This window comes from Orcinus orca, chromosome 20 (assembly GCF_937001465.1).
Source record: "Orcinus orca chromosome 20, mOrcOrc1.1, whole genome shotgun sequence".
Taxonomy (NCBI): Eukaryota; Metazoa; Chordata; class Mammalia; order Artiodactyla; family Delphinidae; genus Orcinus; species Orcinus orca.
In genome coordinates, this window is record NC_064578.1 from 53,604,546 (window position 1) to 53,625,338 (window position 20,793).

The window sequence follows — 20,793 nt, forward strand, 5'->3', positions numbered from 1 at the left end:
TGTAATTTTGGATCAGGTTTTCCTACCACCTCTATTTTTTCTTCTAACAGTGACTTTCTTGTTTTTTTTAGTACCTTTGCATATTTTGCAAGGCAGTATTTAGAAAGCAGCCAGATCTATATTTATTCGTTGTGAATTACCTCAACTTGTTTGTACACTTTCTGCTTTTGCGACTTGATTTTTGTGTATTGTGGTTTTCCCAATGTCTAAGAAACAAGGAACATTTTTTTATTTTATTGAAGTATAGTTGATTTACAATGTTGTGTTAATTTCTGCTGTACAGCAAAGTGATTCAGTTATACATATATATGCATTCTTTTTCATATTCTTTTACATTATGGCTTATCACAGTATTATAAGGAACATTATTAAAGATTCTTTTGTACTGAGATCATGCAACCAACACTAAAGATTTGATCCACACCTAAGCATTCACGTTCTCATCTTTTCTAGAAGTCAAGCAAGTTGATGATCAACTGCAGGAACACTTGCATAACCAATGATGCCTAAAGCGGATGGAACAATGCCACGAACATCATGCCTTTGAAAATACTGTTCATCCAGCCCAAAAGCATTTTCCTTTAAGACAAAATCATGGAAATTCTGCAAATTTAAATGTAGTAAAATCAGAACAGAAGCTATGAAATAAAGAACCCTGTGGGGTGTAACAGAGATGGGAAATCCTCTCTTTATAAAGGATGAGCAAATTCATACTAAAACTGCCTGAAATTGGAAAACTCAACAGCACTAAGGCTCTGTTCATTAAGCATCAGAGAGATCGCAGAGTCGAGAAATCCCATGTATGCATTGAATATGGGAAATCCTTCATCAGGAAGTCTCGGCTCATTAAACATCAGAGAATTCACCTGGGAGAGAGACCCCCATGGATGCAGCATACGTGAGAAAGCACATACCACAAAGTCCAGGCTCATCGAACACCAGAAAATCCATACAGGAGAGAAAACTTACATATATGCTAAATGTGGCAAAGCCTTCCTCATTGAATCACGTATCATTTTACCTCAGAAAACTCAGACTGGAGAGAAACCCTCTATATGTAGATTGTGGAAATGGTTTCATCCCGAAGGTCAGTTTCATTGTACATTGGAACAAAGTATAGGAGATGAAAAGTGGTAAGATCCCCTTGGGATGTACTCGAGAAGAAACCTTGTATTTATTTGTTCACAGGCCTATCACCTTTGAGAGTTACCACCACTTCAAAGATTCCATCCCCCCCCGCAAAAAAGATTCCATCCCTTCTGTGACCTGTTCAATTAGACATGTGATTTTCCTTATCTTTTTCATTCCTTCTTACTCTTATGAGCGGAGCTCTTATCCCCTCTTCTTATCCAGAGTCTTTCCCTTGATCTATTAAACATATCCTGCTAAAAAATCTTGAGTCCTGCTTAAAGAACAAGAAATGGAAATTTGCTATGCAGTAGCTGTCCTACATTTCCATCACAAACCCTGGATTATCGGGTAAATTTACTCCAACATAATATTTTTAAACACCTAAACTTGGCCATCTAATATTTATTCAATCCTGTAATGTAGTCATTAGATAATTGAGAACAGGAAAATTTCATGATTGATTTGCATTTTACAAGGATCGCCTTGCCTGTTCTATGAAGATGAGATCATATGGGTCAAGGATATAAGCAGGGACAATTCTAGTATCTCAGGTGAGAGATTGGACCAGCATGGTAATGACGGTCCAGTGAGAGAAAACGAAATCGACTTCCTGCTTTGACCTTTCATTATATGACTTTTATCAGGTGCTTTCTGAGACTTACAAGGTCCTATGGAGTTGAACGTAATTGAAGAAAGTAGGTGAACTTTGCATCTGTGCCACAGCCTGTGTTCTCAAGATCTGTTTCCCCAGGGTGAATGAGCGTTCTAGCTCAGGTCTGGGGTGAGAGGAGGAAGAGAATATGAGCTGGAGCAGGGCTAGAAATGGGTAGCAGGCCTGTAAATGGCTGGCAAAAACTTCTTGGTGACCTGATGAAGACGCATAGGACTGTGGGAAAACCAGTTCTTTGAGGTCATTTTATTTTTTGCACACAAATGTTCGTAGAAGTTCCACTGGCAGTATCCAAAAAACTGGAAACAATGCAAAGGTCCACCAACTGGTGAATGATTAAATTTTGGAATATCCAACAATGAATACTAAAGCAGCAAAAAAGGAACGAACTATTGATACTTTTAAAATGATGAATTTCAGGACTTCCCTGGTGGCACAGTGGATAAGACTCCGCCCTCCCAATACAAGGGGCCCGCGTTCCATCCCTGGTCAGGGAACTAGATCCCACATGCATGTCACAACTAAGAGTTCGCATGCCACAACTAAGGAGCCCACCTGCCGCAACTAAGGAACCTGTGTGCCACAACCAAATAAATAAATATATTTTCTAAAGATGATGAATTTCAAAACAGTCGTGTTATGTGAAAGAAGCCAACACAGACACTACTAATTTTATGAAAAGAACGCAGACTAATCTGTAGTGACAGAAGGCGGCCCAGTGCTGCCCAGGATGGGCTGGGTAAGGAGCACGGTTGGGAAGAGGCTCACAACGTCCACCGTTTCCGCTCACTTTGTGATCGCTGCATCCCCCGTACTGTCACTTTTCCAAACCTTGGTCTTCCCCAAACACTTCCATCTGCCAGTTCCACGCCGAGCTCCGCAGACAGCATTTGCCCCGCAGTACGGACACCGAATCTCCTCTAAGAGGGCGGCGTCCACGGTGCTCGTGCCCAACGGCTCAAACCCGAAACGGCTACAGCGGGCCGCCAGGGTTCTTTTTGCCAAGCACGCTTAAGTTTTCATACGGCCTCTAAATCTTTTCGCAACTAAACCAGTTATCGAGGTGTCCAGAAGCAATTTTAACTTCCCACGCAGCCGAGACGTCACAGCCGCTCAGAATGTACTGCACCCTTTCGGTCTTGATGGGCTCCGGCCTTTGAAAAATTTGCGCCGTTCACCGTCCACAAGCGGGCCCTGTCCATTCAAATGAATTTACCCCCACGTCATGTTTGCTTTGTATGAGCTCGAGCCTCTTAAAATCTCCCCATTTTCCTTTAAGGGGCTGAGGTACCAGGAAATAGGAGAGTTTTCAAGCCGTGGTCTCTCAGCGGCCGCCACGCCTTCTGTACGTCAGGTGCGCAAAGATGGCGACCCCAGGGCGCCGAGTCTGTGGTGGCGGCGCGGACGTATTACCTCATAAGGAAAAGCCGGAAACCCCCAATCCGTTCACCATAGAAACGCGGTAGAAACGCCGCTGACCCTTGTCGGTTGGTCTCGGGAGAGGGGGCTGGGCGAGGGGACCAGAAGTAAAAGGAGTTTGGGGAATAAAGTTAGGCCCTGAAGAGGTCGCTGCAGGTTCAGGAGAGAACCAGGTGGGTATGTGGGTCTGGCTGTAGAAAAGGCGGGGATGGGGGCGGTCTGTCGGCCTTTAGGTGGGCTGTGGCTCCTTTGAGTCTGGGAAGGTGGCGCAAGGGTGGATGGTGGTTTGGTTTTGTTTTTGAAGGGAGCATGGAGGAGTCAGTACAATGTCTATGATTGGGGTGTCTTTGGGGTCAATCATGGGGGGCTCTGGTCATCAGCGATTAAAGGTCTGAACAGATCAACTACCGAGAGTCCTGAGGTCAGGGTTTAAGGTCTTCGGGGGTGATTGACAACTGGTGGCGTGGGGTTCGTCAATGAATGCGGAGACTTGTTCGGCTTCTCGGATAATTTGGAGCTCAAAGGTCGAGGAACCGTTAATGGAGGTCAGTGTACGTGTGTATCTGACCTGGTTTGGTATTAATCCGGTGGGGTAATGGTCACTGTCTTTCGTGCAGGGATGTGTGACAGCAGAAGGCTCAGAGGCTCAGGAGCCCTGGTAGGTGCGTGTGTTGAACCCAGACTTTGGCTGCTGGGACAGACTTGGTGAACGTTAGTTAACGTTCCCTGAAAGCTTCAGGTCCAAGTCCCTGCCCCACCACAAATTTTCTAATCCCTTTTGGCTCCCTACAGCACCCCTTTCTTTTGAACCCAAAGAAATGAAAGTTTGGGGGAAGAACAATTCAGCATATTTCAATTTAGTAATCTTTTAATTTAAGTTTTGTTTTTATCACTCCTCCTGCAGGTTGACTGCATATTTCTTTTCAGGTTCTATATGTGAATATTTAAAGGCTGCTCCTTTCCCAGTATTTATATTTTTGAATTGTTTTTTAAATTTGTATTTATGGCTTATATTCCTTTTCTCTCTCTTCTTTTTTTGATGTGTTCATGGTCCCTCATATTAAAATGTGTATGTAAACAGGGGATATGAAGACTTTTTTTTTTTTTTTTGAGGTACGCGGGTCTCTCACTGTTGTGGCCTCTCCCGCTGCGGAGCACAGGCTCCGGACGCGCAGGCTCAGCGGCCATGGCTCAGGGGCCCAGCCGCTCCGCGGCATGTGGGATCTTCCCGGACCGGGGCACGAGCCCGTGTCCCCTGCATCGGCAGGCAGACTCTCAACCACTGCGCCACCAGGGAAGTCCATATATGAAGACTTTTAAAGAGGCTTGAGGGCATCAAAGTTTAAAGGAACAATTTACAGTTTCTCACTGCCTAGATGGCCTCATTTCTATAATTGTCTGAAAATTACCTGCCACTGAAATATAGTACTGTGCTTATTCTCCTTTGCCACTTTCCCTTTCAAATTCATGCTACTTCCATATATTCAGGGAGTTAGGTTTCATTGGCCCACAGTGTGAAATTATCTGGGGAATCAAATGAAGAGACAGAAATATTGGGGACCACGTGTTAAGGTGAGTGCACAGGAAGAAGGAATACAATTCCCGAAGTAATTTTGCTTTTCAACCCACAGGTGCTAACAAGAGACAAGATATGAATGAAGAAAGAGGAGTTTCCAGGACCTAGATATTGTTATTTCTAGGGATACTTTGGCGACGGTTATATCTAACTAGAAATTTTGGTATATCCAGAAGAGACAAAGACAGAGCCTCTGCATTGCCAGCTATTTTCAGAGAACAGAAGAAAATGATCCAGGCCCAGGTGACTCATGTCTTGTTTTATTCTCTCCTTTATTCCTGAATGGATTTGTAGAGGCCTGTAAAAAAAAAAAAAATCAGTTCAGTATCTAGAGAGAAATAAATTTTGTAGATAAACTCCAACGCCATGGCAAAGTAGGATCAAGAACATAGTGTTTATATGATTCCTAGTAAATGACTAGTGTTGGAACATAATGTGTAACTGTTACTGACTCTGTGTGTGCGCCGTGCCTATTTGTAAATGCATGTGGGTTCATGTACATATCTGTGTACATAAATACGTCTGTTATGTTTTGTGCATCAGTGGAATTATACTCTAAAGAACATCCCTTTGGCCTGAGATAGTATAATTTAAGCATCTAATAGAATAATGACTGCAACTGTTTTGTGAATATTAGCTGTATAAAATTCCATTCGTCTATAATTGTACTCAAAGAAATGAGTCAAACTATGCAAAGCATTTAGATGAGTGTCTGTTAGCAAAAGTCAGGTCTGGTTGCTTGCTGCTTGCTGCTTGAAAGCCAATAACTCGAGAGGCAAGGTTGGTGGAAAGGAAAGTTTGTTTTATTCCAGAGGCTGGCAACTGGGGGAAGAGGGTGTACTCGTGTCCAGAGGCCAACTCCCCACTGCCAGTCAGTGGGCCAGAGCTTTTAAAGGGGAGTTTCAGGGCTGTATAGGCAGAGGGAGGGGGCTACAAGCAGAAACAGCATAGTCAGCTCTGGCCGTCATCTTGAAATCGGTCATGCCATGGTCTGATCAGCGTCATCTTGATTGTGGTGAGTACAGTTCATCTTTAGTTCCACGGTTGGTTTGTTCCCATTCCTTGAAGCCAGTTCTCGGAACTTTGGCAGCTTATGTCATGGCTACAGTCTGGTCGTCATGTAGTTAACTTCTTCCAACTGGTGAGGGTTTCAGTATCTACAAAACAGCTCAAAGGATATGGCTTAGAATATTATCTATAGCCCTGGAAGAGGAACTAAAGGTCCTTGACTTTGTTTAATGACTAAGCTATTATTATTTGGTCTTGTTGGACTGTTTTCCTTTGTGTCTGCATTTTCTCACTTCTCTGATTAAATTTATTCTTTAAAGTTTTTCTGCAGACAAAAGGCAGGCTGAGGACATGGTGGTGTGTGGTGTGTGTGTGTGTGTGTGTGTCTATCTGTCCTGGGGAGGCCCCCTAGGGTCCTGCTCCTTTTCATGCCTGCTACATAGTAAGTGATGTGTGAGATCATCCATGCCTTAAATCTTTGCCAGTACTTAATAATAGGACATTATCAAATTGTATAATTTCATCAATCTGGATGGTCCAATGTTTACTCTTTTACCTTATTTTGCATTTACCTCATCATAGGTAAGGTTGAAATCCATGTTGTATATTTATTGGCCAGTTGGACTCTTTTTCTCTTGTGATATGACTGTCCTTATCATTTTTACATTAACAAAATGATTTTTTTTCTTACTGATTAATAGGAGTCATGCCTATCCACTACATATTGATTCTTTCTTTTGTTTATAAAAAATATTTTCCCAGCTTGTCACTTTTCTTTTTTTTTTTTTTAACATCTTTATTGGGGTATAATTGCTTTACAATGGTGTGTTAGTTTCTGCTTTATAACAAAGTGAATCAGTTATACATATACATATGTTCCCATATCTCTTCCCTCTTGCGTCTCCCTCCCTCCCACCCTCCCTATCCCACCCAGCTTGTCACTTTTCTTTCAGCTTTATCCACGGTAACTTTTCAATGCAGACATTTTAATTTTTCCTCTTATAAAGTTTGCTACTTATTTTCTTTTATGGTTTTTGGTTTGTGACATGAACATAATTCATATTTGTCTCTATTTCTTTCACAGATTCTTTTGTTTTATGGCTAGGACTCTAAACAGGAGACAAACTATTTTTGAGTGTGAAATTAGGTAGGAACCTAAGGTTTTGTTTTTCCAAATGGATCTACATCTCACGTGAAAAAATTCAGAAGGTGGTAAGATCAGCAGTGTTAAGAATTTGCCGCCTCTTTTAAAATTTCCTCAACCAAGTAACTCTCTTCTCTATGACGTAATCTCTGCAAGAACACAGGGGTAGATTATCCCATCAGATTTCCCCTCATCTGGCAGCTCGGTTGACAAGCAGGTCTCATTTCATTCCCTGGTGGCATTTGGGCCTCGGCTGCATGGCCACAGGATCAGGACATTGAAGACATTCCACACTGTTGAACTGTAGTTATCCAGAACACTTTTAACACCAAATGTAGGGGTATTTTCCTCACACCTCCTAATTCTGTGACTCTCCAGACACCAACTGGGTGTCCTACAATTCAACTCAATCCTGCCACTAACTACCTGGAGTTAGCGTCAGATCCCACAAGGTAAGAGCTCAGTCCCACAAGACTGCCCCCACTTTAGGTGCCTGTCAAGAGTCCCAGGCTGTTACCTAAGCTTCTGATGACGAGCTCTAAATCCGGGGGTACACACAACCCCCTGCTGAGGTTTGGTAATTCACTAGAATGACTCACAGAACTCAGGAAAGCTCTTTACGTACATTCACTGGTTTATTCTAAAGGCTACAACTCAGGAATAGCCAGATGGAAGAGATGCATAGCACGAGGTATGGGGGAAGGGGCGCGGAAGTTCCTCCCTGGGAGCACAACCCTGCCAGCACCTCTATGTGTTCACCAACCCGGAAGCTCTCTGAACCTGATGTTTTAGGGGTTTTTATGGTGGTTTTCTGATGTAGGCACAAATTGATTAAATCACTGGCTATTAGGGACTGAACTCAACCCCCAATGCCAGTTCCCTCCCTGGAGGCTGGGGTTCTTTCTGGGGACCAGGCACCAGTCATCTCATGAGCACACAAAAGATACTCTTATCACCCTAGAGAGCCCACGGTTTTTTGGAACTGTGCTCCAGGAACCAGGGGCAAAGACCAAATATATATTCATCACAACATTTTTCTGGCTTCTGTTGTTTTCATTTCGTCAATTTTGTCTTTTTTTTTGATGGTAATGAGTCTTTTCTTTTCTTTTTCTTTCTTTTTTTAATCTTTTCCTCATCATTTCTTTTTTTTTAAATTTATTTAATTTATTTATTTTTGGTTGCATCAGGTCTTTGTTGCTGCGCGCGGGCTTTCTCTAGTTGCGGCGAGTGGGGGCTACTCTTCATTGCGGCACGCGGGCTTCTCATTGCAGTGGCTTCTCTTGTTGTGGAGCACAGGCTCTAGGCGTTCAGGCTTCAGTAGGTGTAGCATGTGGGCTCAGTAGTTGTGGCTCGCGGGCTCTAGCGTGCAGGATCAGTAGTTGTGGCACACGGGCTTAGTTGCTCCACGGCATGTGGGATCTTCCTGGACCGGGGTTTGAACCCATGTCCCCTGCATTGGCAGGTGGATTCTTAACCACTGCGCCACTAAGGAAGCCTGAGTCTTTTCTTTCTAGTTGGTTTCCGAATCTGACTTTTGCAAGTGATGTTCTATAGTTTCAATCTCACTCATCTAGAAGCAGATTTCCTGCTTGGCTTTGCTGGCTGGCTAAGTCTGAGTTACAGGATGTTTAATCAGTTCTAAAATTTTCTTAATTCCTGAAATCTTCATATCGCTTCTCTGTTTCTCTATAATCTCTTTCAAAAACTACGTAGAGGCCTATGTTAGACCTCAGTGTATTCTCCATATTTAGTAAACTCTCCTTTATATTTTCTGTCTCTTTCTGCATCTGCTTCATCTTTAGTTATTTTTTCAAGTGCATATTCCAGTTCACTCGTTATATTTTCAGTGTATCTAATATGATGTTAGCCTTTTGTGAAATAATAAGAAATATACACATTGGTCTCTGCCCCTAGTTCCTGACATAGAGCTCCTAAAACCCTTATAAATAGAGGTGCTCTGAGAATCTTCTGGTCTTTGACCCCAATTCCTAGCACAGAGTCCCTAAAATCCTTGTAATTTCCTAAATAATAAGAGTACTACGAGCTCCCATACAACTTCACTTATATGTGGGATCTAAAATATGACACAAGTGAACTTCTCTACAAAACAGAAACAGAATCACAGACATAGAGAACAGACTTATGGTTTCCAAGGGGGACTGGGGGTGATGGAGGGATGGAGTAGGAGTGTGGGATTAGCAGATGAAAACTATTCTATTTAGAATGGATAAACAACAAGGTCCTACTGTGTAGCACAGGGAACTATATTCAGTATCCTGTGATAAACCATAATGGAAAAGAATATGCAAAAGAATATATATATAACTGAATTACTTTGCTGTACAGCAGAAATTAACATGACATTGTAAATCAACTATATTTCAATAAAATTTTTTTAAAAAGAGTACTAAGAGCATATTTTGTTGTAAAATTTGGTCTTTGATCCTGGTTTCTGATACAGAGTTCCTAAATCCCTTGGAATTTCCTGGGTGATAGAAGTGCCTTTCTTTCTAATGAGGCAACACTTGAGGGGCTCCTGAATGGGACCTGTTTACCAGAAAGACCAAGCCATGATCAGAAGCTTGGAACCTTCCATCTCATTCCCCATTATCCACAGAAGAGGGAGGGGCTAGAAATAGAGTTAATGATCAATCATGCCTACGTGATGAAGCCTCCATAAAAATCCCAAAGGTATGGGGTTTAGAGAGCTTCTGGGCTGGCGAACACATGGAGGTGCTGGAGGGGCACCAGGAGAGGGCACGGAAGCTCCAAGCTCCTTTCCACATACCTTGCCTTGAGCAGCTCTTGCATCTGGATGAAATCTGTATCCTTTATCATATGCTTTTATAATAAACTGGTGAACAGTAAGTAAACTCTTTTCCCGAGCTCTCTGGGCTGCTCCAGCAAGTTAATCAAACCCAAGGAGCATTGGAGGTTCACTGGAACCTCCAATCTATAGCTGGTTAGTCAGGAGCACAGGTGGCATCCTGGACTTGCATTTGGCATCTGGAGTGGGGTGGTGGTGAGGTCTCGTGGAACTGGGCTCTTACCCTGTGGCATGTGATGCTCTCTTCAGGTCGATCATGTCAGAATTAAATTGTAGGACACACAGCTGGTGTCAGAGAATTGCTTGGTGATGTGTTTAAAGAAACACATCGGAATTGGTGTCAAAATCATAGAAATATGAGCAGGACAGCTTCTTTTATGTTCCTTATGAGTCAGTCAGAGAGAAACACTCGCATTAAACAGGACTCTGTTATTACAGGAAACCCTGTCATTCAAGGATGTGGCCGTGGACTTCACGTGGGAGGAGTGGCAGCTCCTGGCCCCTCCTCAGAAGGACCTGTACCGGGACGTGATGCTGGAGAACTATAGCAACCTGCTGTCCGTGGGTGAGGACGGCTTCTCTGGGTCCCTCAGTGGGTCTCCAGTCAGTGGCCTTTCCTTCCTCAGCTGCTTACACTTGGAAGTCACTGCAGTGCCCTAATGGCAGATTCTCAGTGCCTCCTCTGGCTCCTGATAAAAGGGTGTATACAATGTGCCATGAGTTGTTTTTACTACCAACACAGCTGACAGCAAACTTGTGGGGTTTTTTCTATCCCCAAAACCAATTCTCCTACTCTCCAGGTATGGACTGGGTGTCCCGAAACTCAATCCATTTCTGATACTAACCACCCAGAGTCAGCCTCAGATCCCACAGGCTTACGGACTCAGTCCCGCAGGACTGCCCTCACTTCAGACACTAGTCGAACGGATTGGGTACCCAGGGTACCCACACTTCTGTCCGACTTGACCTTAAATTGGGCATTCCCACTCTCTATCCCTCAGGTTTGGTAATTTGCTAGAACGGCTCACAGAACTCAGGAAAGCACTTTACTTACCATTACCAGTTTATTATAAAGGATAATAGCCAAATGGAAGAGATGCCCAGGGTGAGGTATGGGGAAAGGAGTGTGGGCCTTCCATGCCCGCTCCAAGCGTGTCACCTTTGATGTGATCACCAACCCGGGAGCTCCCCCAACCTGGTTTTTTAGGAGTTTTTGTGGCGATTTCATTGTGTAAGCGTGATTTCTTAATTCATTTGCCATGGGTGATTAACTCAATCTCTAGCCCCTTCCCTCCCCATGGAGGGGTTAGGGAGTTAGAGCTGAAATTTCCAACCTTCTACTCATGCCTTGGTTTTTCTGGCAGCCAGCCTCCACCCTGAAGCTCTCTAGGGACCCCCAGCCACCAGTCATCTCATTAGCACACAGAAGACACCCATCACTCTGGACACCAAATGTGCTAGAAGTTCTTGTGTCAGGAACTGGAACTTAAACCAAATGCTGTAACAGAAGAGGTTCCTGCCAGCCCGTCACATAGGAAATTACAAGGGCTTTATTTTATTTTTATTATTTATTTATTTTAAAATTTTATTTATTTTTGTTTGTGCTGGGTCTTTGTTGCTGCATGCGAGCTTTTCTCTAGTTGCGGCAAGCGGGGGCTACTCTTCGTTGCGGTGCCTGGGTTTCTCATTGCGGTGGCTTCTCTTGTTTTGGAGCACGGGCTCTAGGCACGCAGGCTTAGTAGTTGCACGTGGGCTCTAGGGCACATGGGCTTCAGTAGTTGTGGCTTGCAGGCTCAGTGGTTGTGGTTCATGGGCTCTAGAGGGCAGGCTCAGTAGTTGTGGCACGTGGGCTTAGTTGCTCAACAGCATGTGAGATCTTCCAGGACCAGGGCTCGAACCTGTGTCCCCTGCATTGGCAGGTGGATTCTTAACCACTGTGCCACCAGGGAAGTCCCTATTTTTATTTTTTGGTTGTGCCACGTGCCATATCAGTTCCCTGACCAGGGATCAAACCCACGCCCCCTGCAGTGGAAGCACAGAGTCTTAACCACTGGACCACCAGGGAAGTCCCCACAAGGGCTTTAGAAACTCTGTGCCAGGAACTGGGCGCGGAGACCAAATATATATTATTATATCACAATATCCCATGAGTCTCTCCTGAGTGAAAAACCTCCGCTTGGCAGATGTGAAAAACGGTCCCTCAAGTGTAACATTCTCCCGTCCCCACAGACCCCAGCCCAGTTCAGTGAGTCTCAGTCTTCTATCGTTTCCCATGAACAGGGTATCGGGTCAGCAAACCAGATGCAATGTCCAAGTTGGAACGAGGGGAAGAACCGTGGACAATAGAAGATGAAATCCACAGTCAAACCTGTCCAGGTGAGTGAGGATCAGCTGGGTAACTGTAGACATCATAGTCAGTCAGTGCGAGAAGCCTGGGAGGGCGTCTGAGGATACTGTGCCCCCATGTATCTCTTTCCCCATAAAAGAACTTTTAGGTCTTGAGAGGTAAGTATACCCCTTTTTCTCTTCTGAGATCTGTTCCTTGCTGATTTTATTTTACATCTTGATTTTTGTTTGTTTGCCTCGTTTTCGTCTTCCTTGGATTCTGTAACCCTCTCCTTTGAACCCTGTCACAAATCCCTTCCACCTCCCTGGCTATGAAATTCCAGGCCTCGCTCCAAGGAGAGATCTTTGAATTCATCACTGTTTTCTGACTACCGCACTCTCCTGCCCCACTGAGAAAGACAGACTTCCCTTCCTGACATCCAACTGCACCTTGTACTTTGCGCCCTCACAGTAACCTAGTCTATGACTGTGCATCAAGCCGGCTCCTTAGTTTCTCCACCGCACTGCCCCCCCCACCATTCTGAGGTTCTTCAAAGGTATTGCTTTCCATTTTCTTAAAATTTTCCTTCAGTCTCATGAAGTAAGCTCTATCTGTTTTCTGGCTGAGACTCCAAATTGCTATCTCCCTTACTATTGTCTATATTGTCTATATTTTGAGTTCTAGATGTTCTAGATCTTTTACTGGCCTAAGATTTCTGAGTTCCTGTATGAGGCATAGGAATCATCTTCTCTCCACAAAAAAAGCCCTTTCCACCATCCTATTTTAATGTTAGATTCTCTTTTAATATTGCACATCTTACCCTGTCCATGCTGGTATTATCTTGAATGCTATTCTCTGCCTATGGAGTTCTCATCTTAGAGGTCTCTGCTGTTGACTGTTTTAACTAGAAAAGACTGTTTTACATCTACATCAGCTCTGCCTAAGTCGCAGCTTATGTCTCCTTCAGTTTACTTCCTTCATACATTTGCTATTTCTGATTTTCCTTTGGCTCATCTTAGGTGTTAGCACTGTATTCATTTCCCTAAATCATTTGTTTTTCCCATTATATTCTTGTTTTTTTTTAACAGCTTTACTGAGATAATTCACATATGCTACAATTTGCCAACTTAAAGCATACAATTCATTGTTTTGTAGTATATTAAGAGAGTTATGTAACCATTACCAACAGCAACTTTGGAAGATTTTCATCACTTTATAAAAGTTTCCTCCTAAGCCTTCAGCCCTAGGCGAGCACTAATCTACTTTCTATCTCTGTAGATTTGCCTGTTCTGGATATTTAATATAAATAGAGTCATAAACTATGTGGTCTATTGTGAAAGACTTCTTTCATTTATCATAATGTTTTTGAAATTCTTCCATAGAAGTTCTAACATGTATCTGTAATTCATTCTTTTTTATTGCCAAATAATATTCCATTGTATGGATATACCACATTTTATTTACTCATTTATCTATTGATGGACATTTGGGTGGTATCCACTTTTTGGCTTTTTTGAATTATGCTGCTATGAACATTCATGTACAACTTTTTTGTGAACATATGTTTTCATTTTTCTTTGGTATATATCTAGGAGTGGAATTCTTGGGTCATATGGCCTCTTGGAAGGGTCCAAATGTGGTGCTTCCAGACTCATGGTCGGCATTATGTCCTCCCAGCCATGATGTGTGATAATACACAGAGTATTGCCAACCAAAGGCTCAGCCTTTGGTATCCAGAATTTTCATTGGGATTCAACCATGCATTTCCCACATGGAAATATGTCTTTCGCCCCTCCAGAAGTCAGGCTAATACCTATAGTCTCCATTTCCTCCAAAGGTTGTAACTGATATGGTGTGGCTCAAAGCCCATGTCATAAATCACATTGTTAGAGTGTCTGGTGGCCAAAGCCACCAGGCAAACAAAGACACTCCTATCAGGCAGGACATTCCAGGGGCCTAGAGATCACCTCCCAGTAGCCAAGGGCAAGGGCCAGACCTCTCTTTGAGTGAGGTTCAGTCTTCACTGAAGGTAACTGTACAAATGAACAATAAAGGGATTCCTTTAGAAAAACAGAGGAAATAGAGCTTATAGTAATACAGTCAGAGTGGGAATGACAGCATGATATGTACAAGGTTTATCTACATTTTGAATTAGGAAGATGATGCCATGAGTTAGGAATGAAGACATGAAATAAGAAATGTGCAAGCCCATGGGATTGACTATCAAAAGAGTGGCCTGAAGTCAGGCAAATGAAAGCCAGTGTTAGAAGGTCTCTTCAGGAGGAGGAGTGGAGTGGAAACATGAATCCATGGAATATTCACGGTGATGTACACTTTTCTTGCCAGGATGACTGTTTGGATTTGCTATGTGAGTAATTGAGGTAGCATAGTGGAGGGTTGGTAGGTTTTGTATTTTTATAGCTCTAGCCTGTCTTACCTTTTACCTGGGTGGCAGTAGGATAGCAATAATAAGGAACAGTCAGATGTTCTTAAAAAAAAAACCTGAAGGTAAAGCTGACACAACCTGGTCTTAAAGGAGGAAGTTGGTCCTTTAGTACAACCTGTTGCCAACCTAGATGCAAATGTAGAATTACTGAAGTAGATGCTGCTGGTGGCAAGTGAAGAGTTTATTAGGGACGTTGACATGGGAAAAATTTGGATACGACCTCTCTACTGAATGCAGAAAGTGATTGAAAAAGGCGACAGTTTCCATATTCCATTAGCTTCCAAAGATGACTACATGGTACACGGCCAGTTACAAAATTTCCTAACAGTCATTGTTGCCCTGTTTCACTATGAATGGAACATAGGATAACGTGACACAGATAGACTAAAGGTTAGAGTTTTGATTATACAAGTTATCCACTAATATGTTTGATGTTTTTGGAAAGTTAGTTTGATGGTGGTCTACAGAAGCAAATTTAGGAACAGGATTACAATGCAAGAGATTATTTCAGTTTACAGTCCTTTACAGTTACTTGCCAGGTTACAAATACGTTTATTCTATACACCTTAGTATGCATATTTCCCTGATTTCTGTAGTCAGAATTTGGATCCTCTAAGTGGGCTTAAAGAATCCCCAAACTCCTGAGTGTTGGAATGTCTTAAGACGTTGGTTCTGTACCATCATCATCTTTCATTCTACATGTCCTCCCAACACATCCAGACCTCTTTTCTTGAATAGTATGCACATATTATTTCCACATTGTTTCCTCCACTTATACTTCCACTTGGCTTCTTGATTTCTGTACTACACATCTAATATCATCTCAAAGTTTAGGTTCCACAATGCACACTTTTTTTTCCTACATGTGGATTTCAGTAAGCTTCCTCATCACAACTGGAGATGCTTTTACCAAACCATTGGCTCAAGCCATACAGTTAGCAGAGTAATCCTGGGTTCCTCACTTTCAAAGACCACTCTCTGCACTGACCCCATCAGTTAACCTTGCTTTTTCTTTCTTTCTTTTTTTTTTTTTTAACATTTAAAAAAATTTTTCTGGCTGTGTGCCATGCAGGATCTTAGTTCCCCTACCAGGGATGGAATCCACACCCCCTGCAGTGGAAGCACTGGAAGTCTGGAGTCTTAACCACTGGACCGCCGGGGAAGCCCCAACCTTGCCTTTTCTTTATGCAAGTATTCAAAATATCCTCATTTCCTCCACTTGCCACCATCTCCTTTGCTCCTTCAAACCACATTTAGCAATCTCCAACTCCCTACTTTTTTTCTTTTCTTCTTTTTCATTTGGGTTTCCCTAACAGGAATTATGAGAAGTGAAAGTAAGCAAGGCATATTTTATATATCCCAAACACCAACACAGTGCCTTTGTTCACTCCAAATAGTTTTGGAGTGAACAAATGCAACCCTCATCATTTTGGATCAGTTGTCTCTTGCACCTCTGTGGTCTTGTGTCTTTTCAAGTTCTGTTCCTTCATACCCTCTCGTTTGCTGCTAACAGTGACTTGCTTGGCAGTTCCCTGGTGGTCCAGTGGTTAAGACTCCATGCTTTCACTGCTGTGGGCCTGGGTTCAATCCCTACTCAGGGAGCCAAGATCCTGCAAGCCGCACAGTGAGGCCAAAAAAAAAAAAAAAAAGACTTGCATGTATTTTACTACCTCTGCATGTTTTGCAATTTCCTATTTAGAGAGCAGCCAAGTCTACATAGATTGTCAACTGCCTAACCTTATTGGTACATTAACTGTTCTTTTCCTTTTGGTTCGTTTATATTACTGTGTTTTTACCATGTGTAAGAAATAAGGAACATTTATACATGGTGTTTCTTTTATACTGTTATCATAGGGTTGCCACTAAAGTGCCATTTTTTTTTAAAAACCAAGGAATTTTTAAAACAATTTTATTCCAAACAATAATAAAAAGGGCTCAATTTTCTCTTCTTTCCTAGAAACTGGCAACGTTGGTAATCATCTTCAGGGTGACTGGGAAAATCAAAGAACGCTGAAAGGTATAGAACAATACCAGGAACATAATGCATTTGGAAATCCTGTTCCTCAAAGCAAAAGTCATTCCTCTTTCAGGCAAAATCATGATATGTTTGAGTTCTATATAAAAACTTTGAAATCACATTTAAGTTTAGTCAGCCAGGGCCAAAGCTATGAAATTAAGAACTCTACTAAATGTAATGGAGATGGGAAATCGTTTCTGCATGGTAAGCATGAAGAATTTCATTCTCCAGTTCAATGCCCTGTAAGTGCAAAATCCATCAGTAGTAAGTCCCAAGTCATTAAGCACCAAGGAACTCACAATGCAGAGAAAGCCCACATATGCAGTGAATGTGGGAAAGCCTTTGTTAAGAAGTCTCAGCTCACTGACCATCAGAGAGTTCATACAGGGGAGAAACCTTATGGATGCAGTATGTGTGCAAAAGTATTCTCCCGAAAGTCCAGGCTCAATGAACATCAGAGAATTCACAAGAGAGAGAAATCCTTTATATGCGGTGATTGTGGAAAAGTCTTCACCATGAAGAGCCGTCTGATCGAACACCAGCGAACTCACACTGGAGAGAAACCTTACATATGCAGTGACTGTGGAAAAGGCTTCCCAGGGAAGCGTAACCTCATTGTACATCAGCGAAATCATACTGGAGAGAAATGCTACATATGTAATGAATGCGGAAAAGGCTTCACTGGGAAGAGCATGCTTACTATACACCAGCGAACTCATACAGGAGAGAAACCCTACATCTGCAGTGAATGTGGGAAAGGCTTTACCACAAAGCACTATGTCATCATACACCAACGAAACCATACAGGAGAGAAACCCTACATATGCAATGAATGTGGGAAAGGTTTCACCATGAAGAGGCGTCTGATTGAACATCAGCGAACTCATACAGGAGAAAAGCCGTATGTGTGCAATGAATGTGGAAAAGGCTTTCCCAGGAAGAATAATCTGATTGTACATCAGAGAAATCATACAGTAGAGAAATCCTACGTATGTGGTGAATGTGGAAAAGGCTTCACCGTGAAGAGCATGCTCATCATACATCAACGAACTCACACTGGAGAGAAACCCTACATCTGCAGTGAATGTGGGAAAGGCTTCCCATTGAAGAGTCGGCTTGTTGTGCATCAGCGAACGCATACGGGTGAGAAACCTTATAGATGCAGCGAATGTGGGAAAGGCTTCATCGTGAATAGCGGACTGATGTTACATCAGCGAACTCACACTGGAGAGAAGCCCTATATATGCAATAAATGTGGAAAAGGGTTTGCCTTTAAGAGCAATCTTGTGGTACATCAGCGAACTCATACTGGAGAGAAACCCTTTACATGCAATGAGTGTGGAAAAGGCTTCACGATGAAACGCTATCTCATCATACACCAGCAAATTCATATGGGAGAGAAGTCCTATATATGCAGTGAATGTGGAAAAGGTTTTGTCATGGAAACAGAGCTCATTTTACATCAGCAAATTCATACTGGAGAGAAACCTTATGCCTGCAATGAATGTGGCAGAGGCTTCACTGTGAAAAGCCGTCTAGTCGTTCATCAGCGAACTCATACAGGAGAGAAACCTTTTGTATGCAGTGAATGTGGAAAAGGCTTCTCCTCAAAGAGGAATCTCATTGTACATCAGAGAACTCATAATGGAAACAAATCTTAACAAAGCAATGAATATAGTCACACCTACAGGAAGAAAATATGCCTTGTCCAACATCAGAGTGTTTCACACAGGATAAACTACCTTTATATGTACTGACTGTGGAAAATCCTATTCATAATTGGTATTGGTCTCATTACCCACCAGAAAATTTACACAGGAGACAAATTGCATGTATGCAATTAATGTGAGAAAGCCTTCAACACAAATTCAGCACCCGTTGTACATCAGAGAACTCATAAAAGAGAGAGACTCTGTGGATTCAGCAATTGGGGGTAACCTTTCTCTCATTTGTCAAGCCTTGTTAATACACACGAGAAACGTATAGGTCAAGGTACGTAATCCTTTGCAGTGACTCTGAACTCATTATATATAAGTGAACTTGTTCAGGGTACAAACCATGATAGTTCAGTGAACTCATTAAACATCAGTGTGCTCTACTTGACTGTCGTCAGTGTAGATTAGCCTGTTGCTAGATTTCACCCTTGGGAAACTATGGAATTTGCATAGGAGTGAAATTTAATGAATGCAGAGAATGTGCTAGTGCCTTCAGTGATAAGTTACCTCACACTATATGTCTAAATTAACATGTAGGAAAAAGCTCTGATACATACAATGCAGAAAAGGCTTCAGGAAACATTTCTAGGTAATTATATGTCTGAAAAGTATATACTAAGATAAATCTTATGAATGGAGAGACTAGGAAAGCCTTCTGTGGGAATAAAAACCCTATCTCATCAGTGATCATAACAGATCACCAGTGAGCTCATTCATAGTAGCAATATGATGATCGTAGAAATAAAACCTCAATAGTTGCCTCATATGCATGCTGGAGAAAAATTTTCAGATGACAATGAACATGGCAGGATTTCGGTGATACATTCTGCCTCATCGCTTCTCATGAATTCATACAGAAATAGAATAGTTTATGAACCCACTAAATGTGGAGTAACTTTAGCAAAATATCAGAGAATACTGAGGGAAAAAAGCCTCATGAAAATGACGTATATTTGAGTTTTCTCTCAGAAATCTAAACTTATTGTACACCTGATGTCCATTTTGGGACACAATACCTTGAACCATATTATCAATAATTCCATAATTTTAAAGTGGGCTCTTCTGAACACAAGCCCACCTTGTGTTTAGGGTTTTAATGTTATATACATTAAATTTTAATGTTATATACAATGCAGGAGTGTTCTGTGCCCACCTCATATCATTATATGATTCGCTCTTGCATTTCTTAGGCTCTAAATTCATCTCTTTCAGTCTGTGTATTTCAAAAGGAAAAGGAATACATTCATATATGTAATTCAACATGTTTGGATGTATTTATCCAAGTTTACAAGTAGCATTAAGTAGTTTACAAAAACACCTTAAAAATGATTTTTCTAAAATTTGTTTTGAAATAGTTTTAGACTTACAAGAAATTGCAAAATATACAAAGTTCCAGAATACCCTTACTCAGCTTCTTCAGTGATATTATCTTACATAACCATAATACATCATCAAGACCAATAAAATGACATTGGTACAATACTGTTAAGTAAACTATAGACCTTATTTGGATTTCAATAGTTTTTGCATGCACTAATTTTTATGAGTTTTTTTTTTTGATATATAGAGTTCTAAGAAATTTTATCTCATATATAGATTTCTGTAAACCCCACCACAATTGGGATGTGGCATTGTGCCAACACAACATCCTCCTGCTACACTCTCCCCCAACCCTGACCCATGCTGACCACTGATCACACTCCATCACTCCAACTTTGCTATTTTAAGAATTCTATTAAAGTGGAATCATACAGTGTGTATCCTTTGAGATAGGCTTTATTTCCCTCAGCAAATTGTCCTTAAGATCCATCCAATTTGTTGGGTGTATAAATAGTTTTACATTTTGTTACTGACTAGAAATCTTTTGTATGGGTGTACCATGGGTTTGTTTATCTGTTCGCTGTTGACGGATGTCTGGGTTGTTTCTGGTGTTTCACTGTTTTGAATTAAAATCTATGAACATCTGTGTACCCAATTTTATGTGAACATAAGAATTTGTTTCTTTGGGATAAATACCCGGGAGTCATATGTATATGTTACGCTTGTGTTTAACTTTGTAAGAACCTGCCAACTTTTCCAGAGTGGCTGTACTAATTTACATTCCCACCAGCAGTGTATGAATGCTCTGGCTGTTTCATGTCTTTTCTAGCACTTGGCACTGTCATATTTGATTCCAGCCATCCTATCAGGGGTGTGGTAGTATATAATGGTGGGCTTACTTTACAATTCCCTAACAGCAAATGATATTCGACACTTATATACAAATTGAGAACCATATCAGGTAAACTTGTCATGTTTGCTTTCAACCATCCAACATAATTTTTAAAACTCAAAAGGAGAATAGCCTATTATATTTGATGATATATTCACCCTTTCCATTCCTTTTTCTTCATTCCCTGATGTCATATGTTTCATATGTTTCCTTCTGTTATTTCTTTTTTGTCAGAGTCTCCTTTATCAATTCTTTTTGAGAACGTCTACTGGCAACAAATTCTTAGTTTTCCTAGCAGTAGG

General features: G+C 41.7%; 3 protein-coding genes across 7 annotated transcripts in view; 2 read left to right on the plus strand and 1 right to left on the minus strand.

Annotated features, from left to right (window-relative positions):
- Positions 1–20,793, minus strand: part of LOC117199139 (zinc finger protein 677-like) — a 545,188-nt gene that overhangs the window by 65,390 nt on the left and 459,005 nt on the right. The gene's annotated exons all lie outside the window — the stretch shown is intronic.
- LOC117195385 (zinc finger protein 615-like) overlaps positions 1–20,793 on the plus strand; it is a 109,881-nt gene that overhangs the window by 18,797 nt on the left and 70,291 nt on the right. The window contains exon 1 of one of the 2 annotated variants that reach the window (XM_049703398.1): positions 5,023–5,039. The exons of the other annotated variant lie outside the window; for it this stretch is intronic. The gene's annotated coding sequence lies outside the window, so the exon portion shown is untranslated. Of the gene's footprint in view, positions 1–5,022; positions 5,040–20,793 lie in introns of those variants that run through there. 2 annotated transcript variants of the gene reach the window in all.
- Positions 3,238–20,793, plus strand: part of LOC101278150 (zinc finger protein 615) — a 61,453-nt gene continuing 43,897 nt past the window's right edge. Inside the window, exons 1-5 of one of the 4 annotated variants that reach the window (XM_004286489.4) lie at positions 3,238–3,393; positions 4,852–5,039; positions 10,214–10,340; positions 12,056–12,151; positions 16,505–20,254. In XM_004286489.4, coding sequence (XP_004286537.3) covers positions 5,025–5,039; positions 10,214–10,340; positions 12,056–12,151; positions 16,505–18,225 — 1,959 coding nt within the window. In that variant the 5' untranslated portion in view covers positions 3,238–3,393; positions 4,852–5,024 and the 3' untranslated portion in view covers positions 18,226–20,254. Of the gene's footprint in view, positions 3,394–4,851; positions 5,040–10,213; positions 10,341–12,055; positions 12,152–16,504; positions 20,255–20,793 lie in introns of those variants that run through there. The other 3 variants (XM_049703402.1, XM_049703401.1, XM_049703403.1) reach the window with 3 other exon arrangements.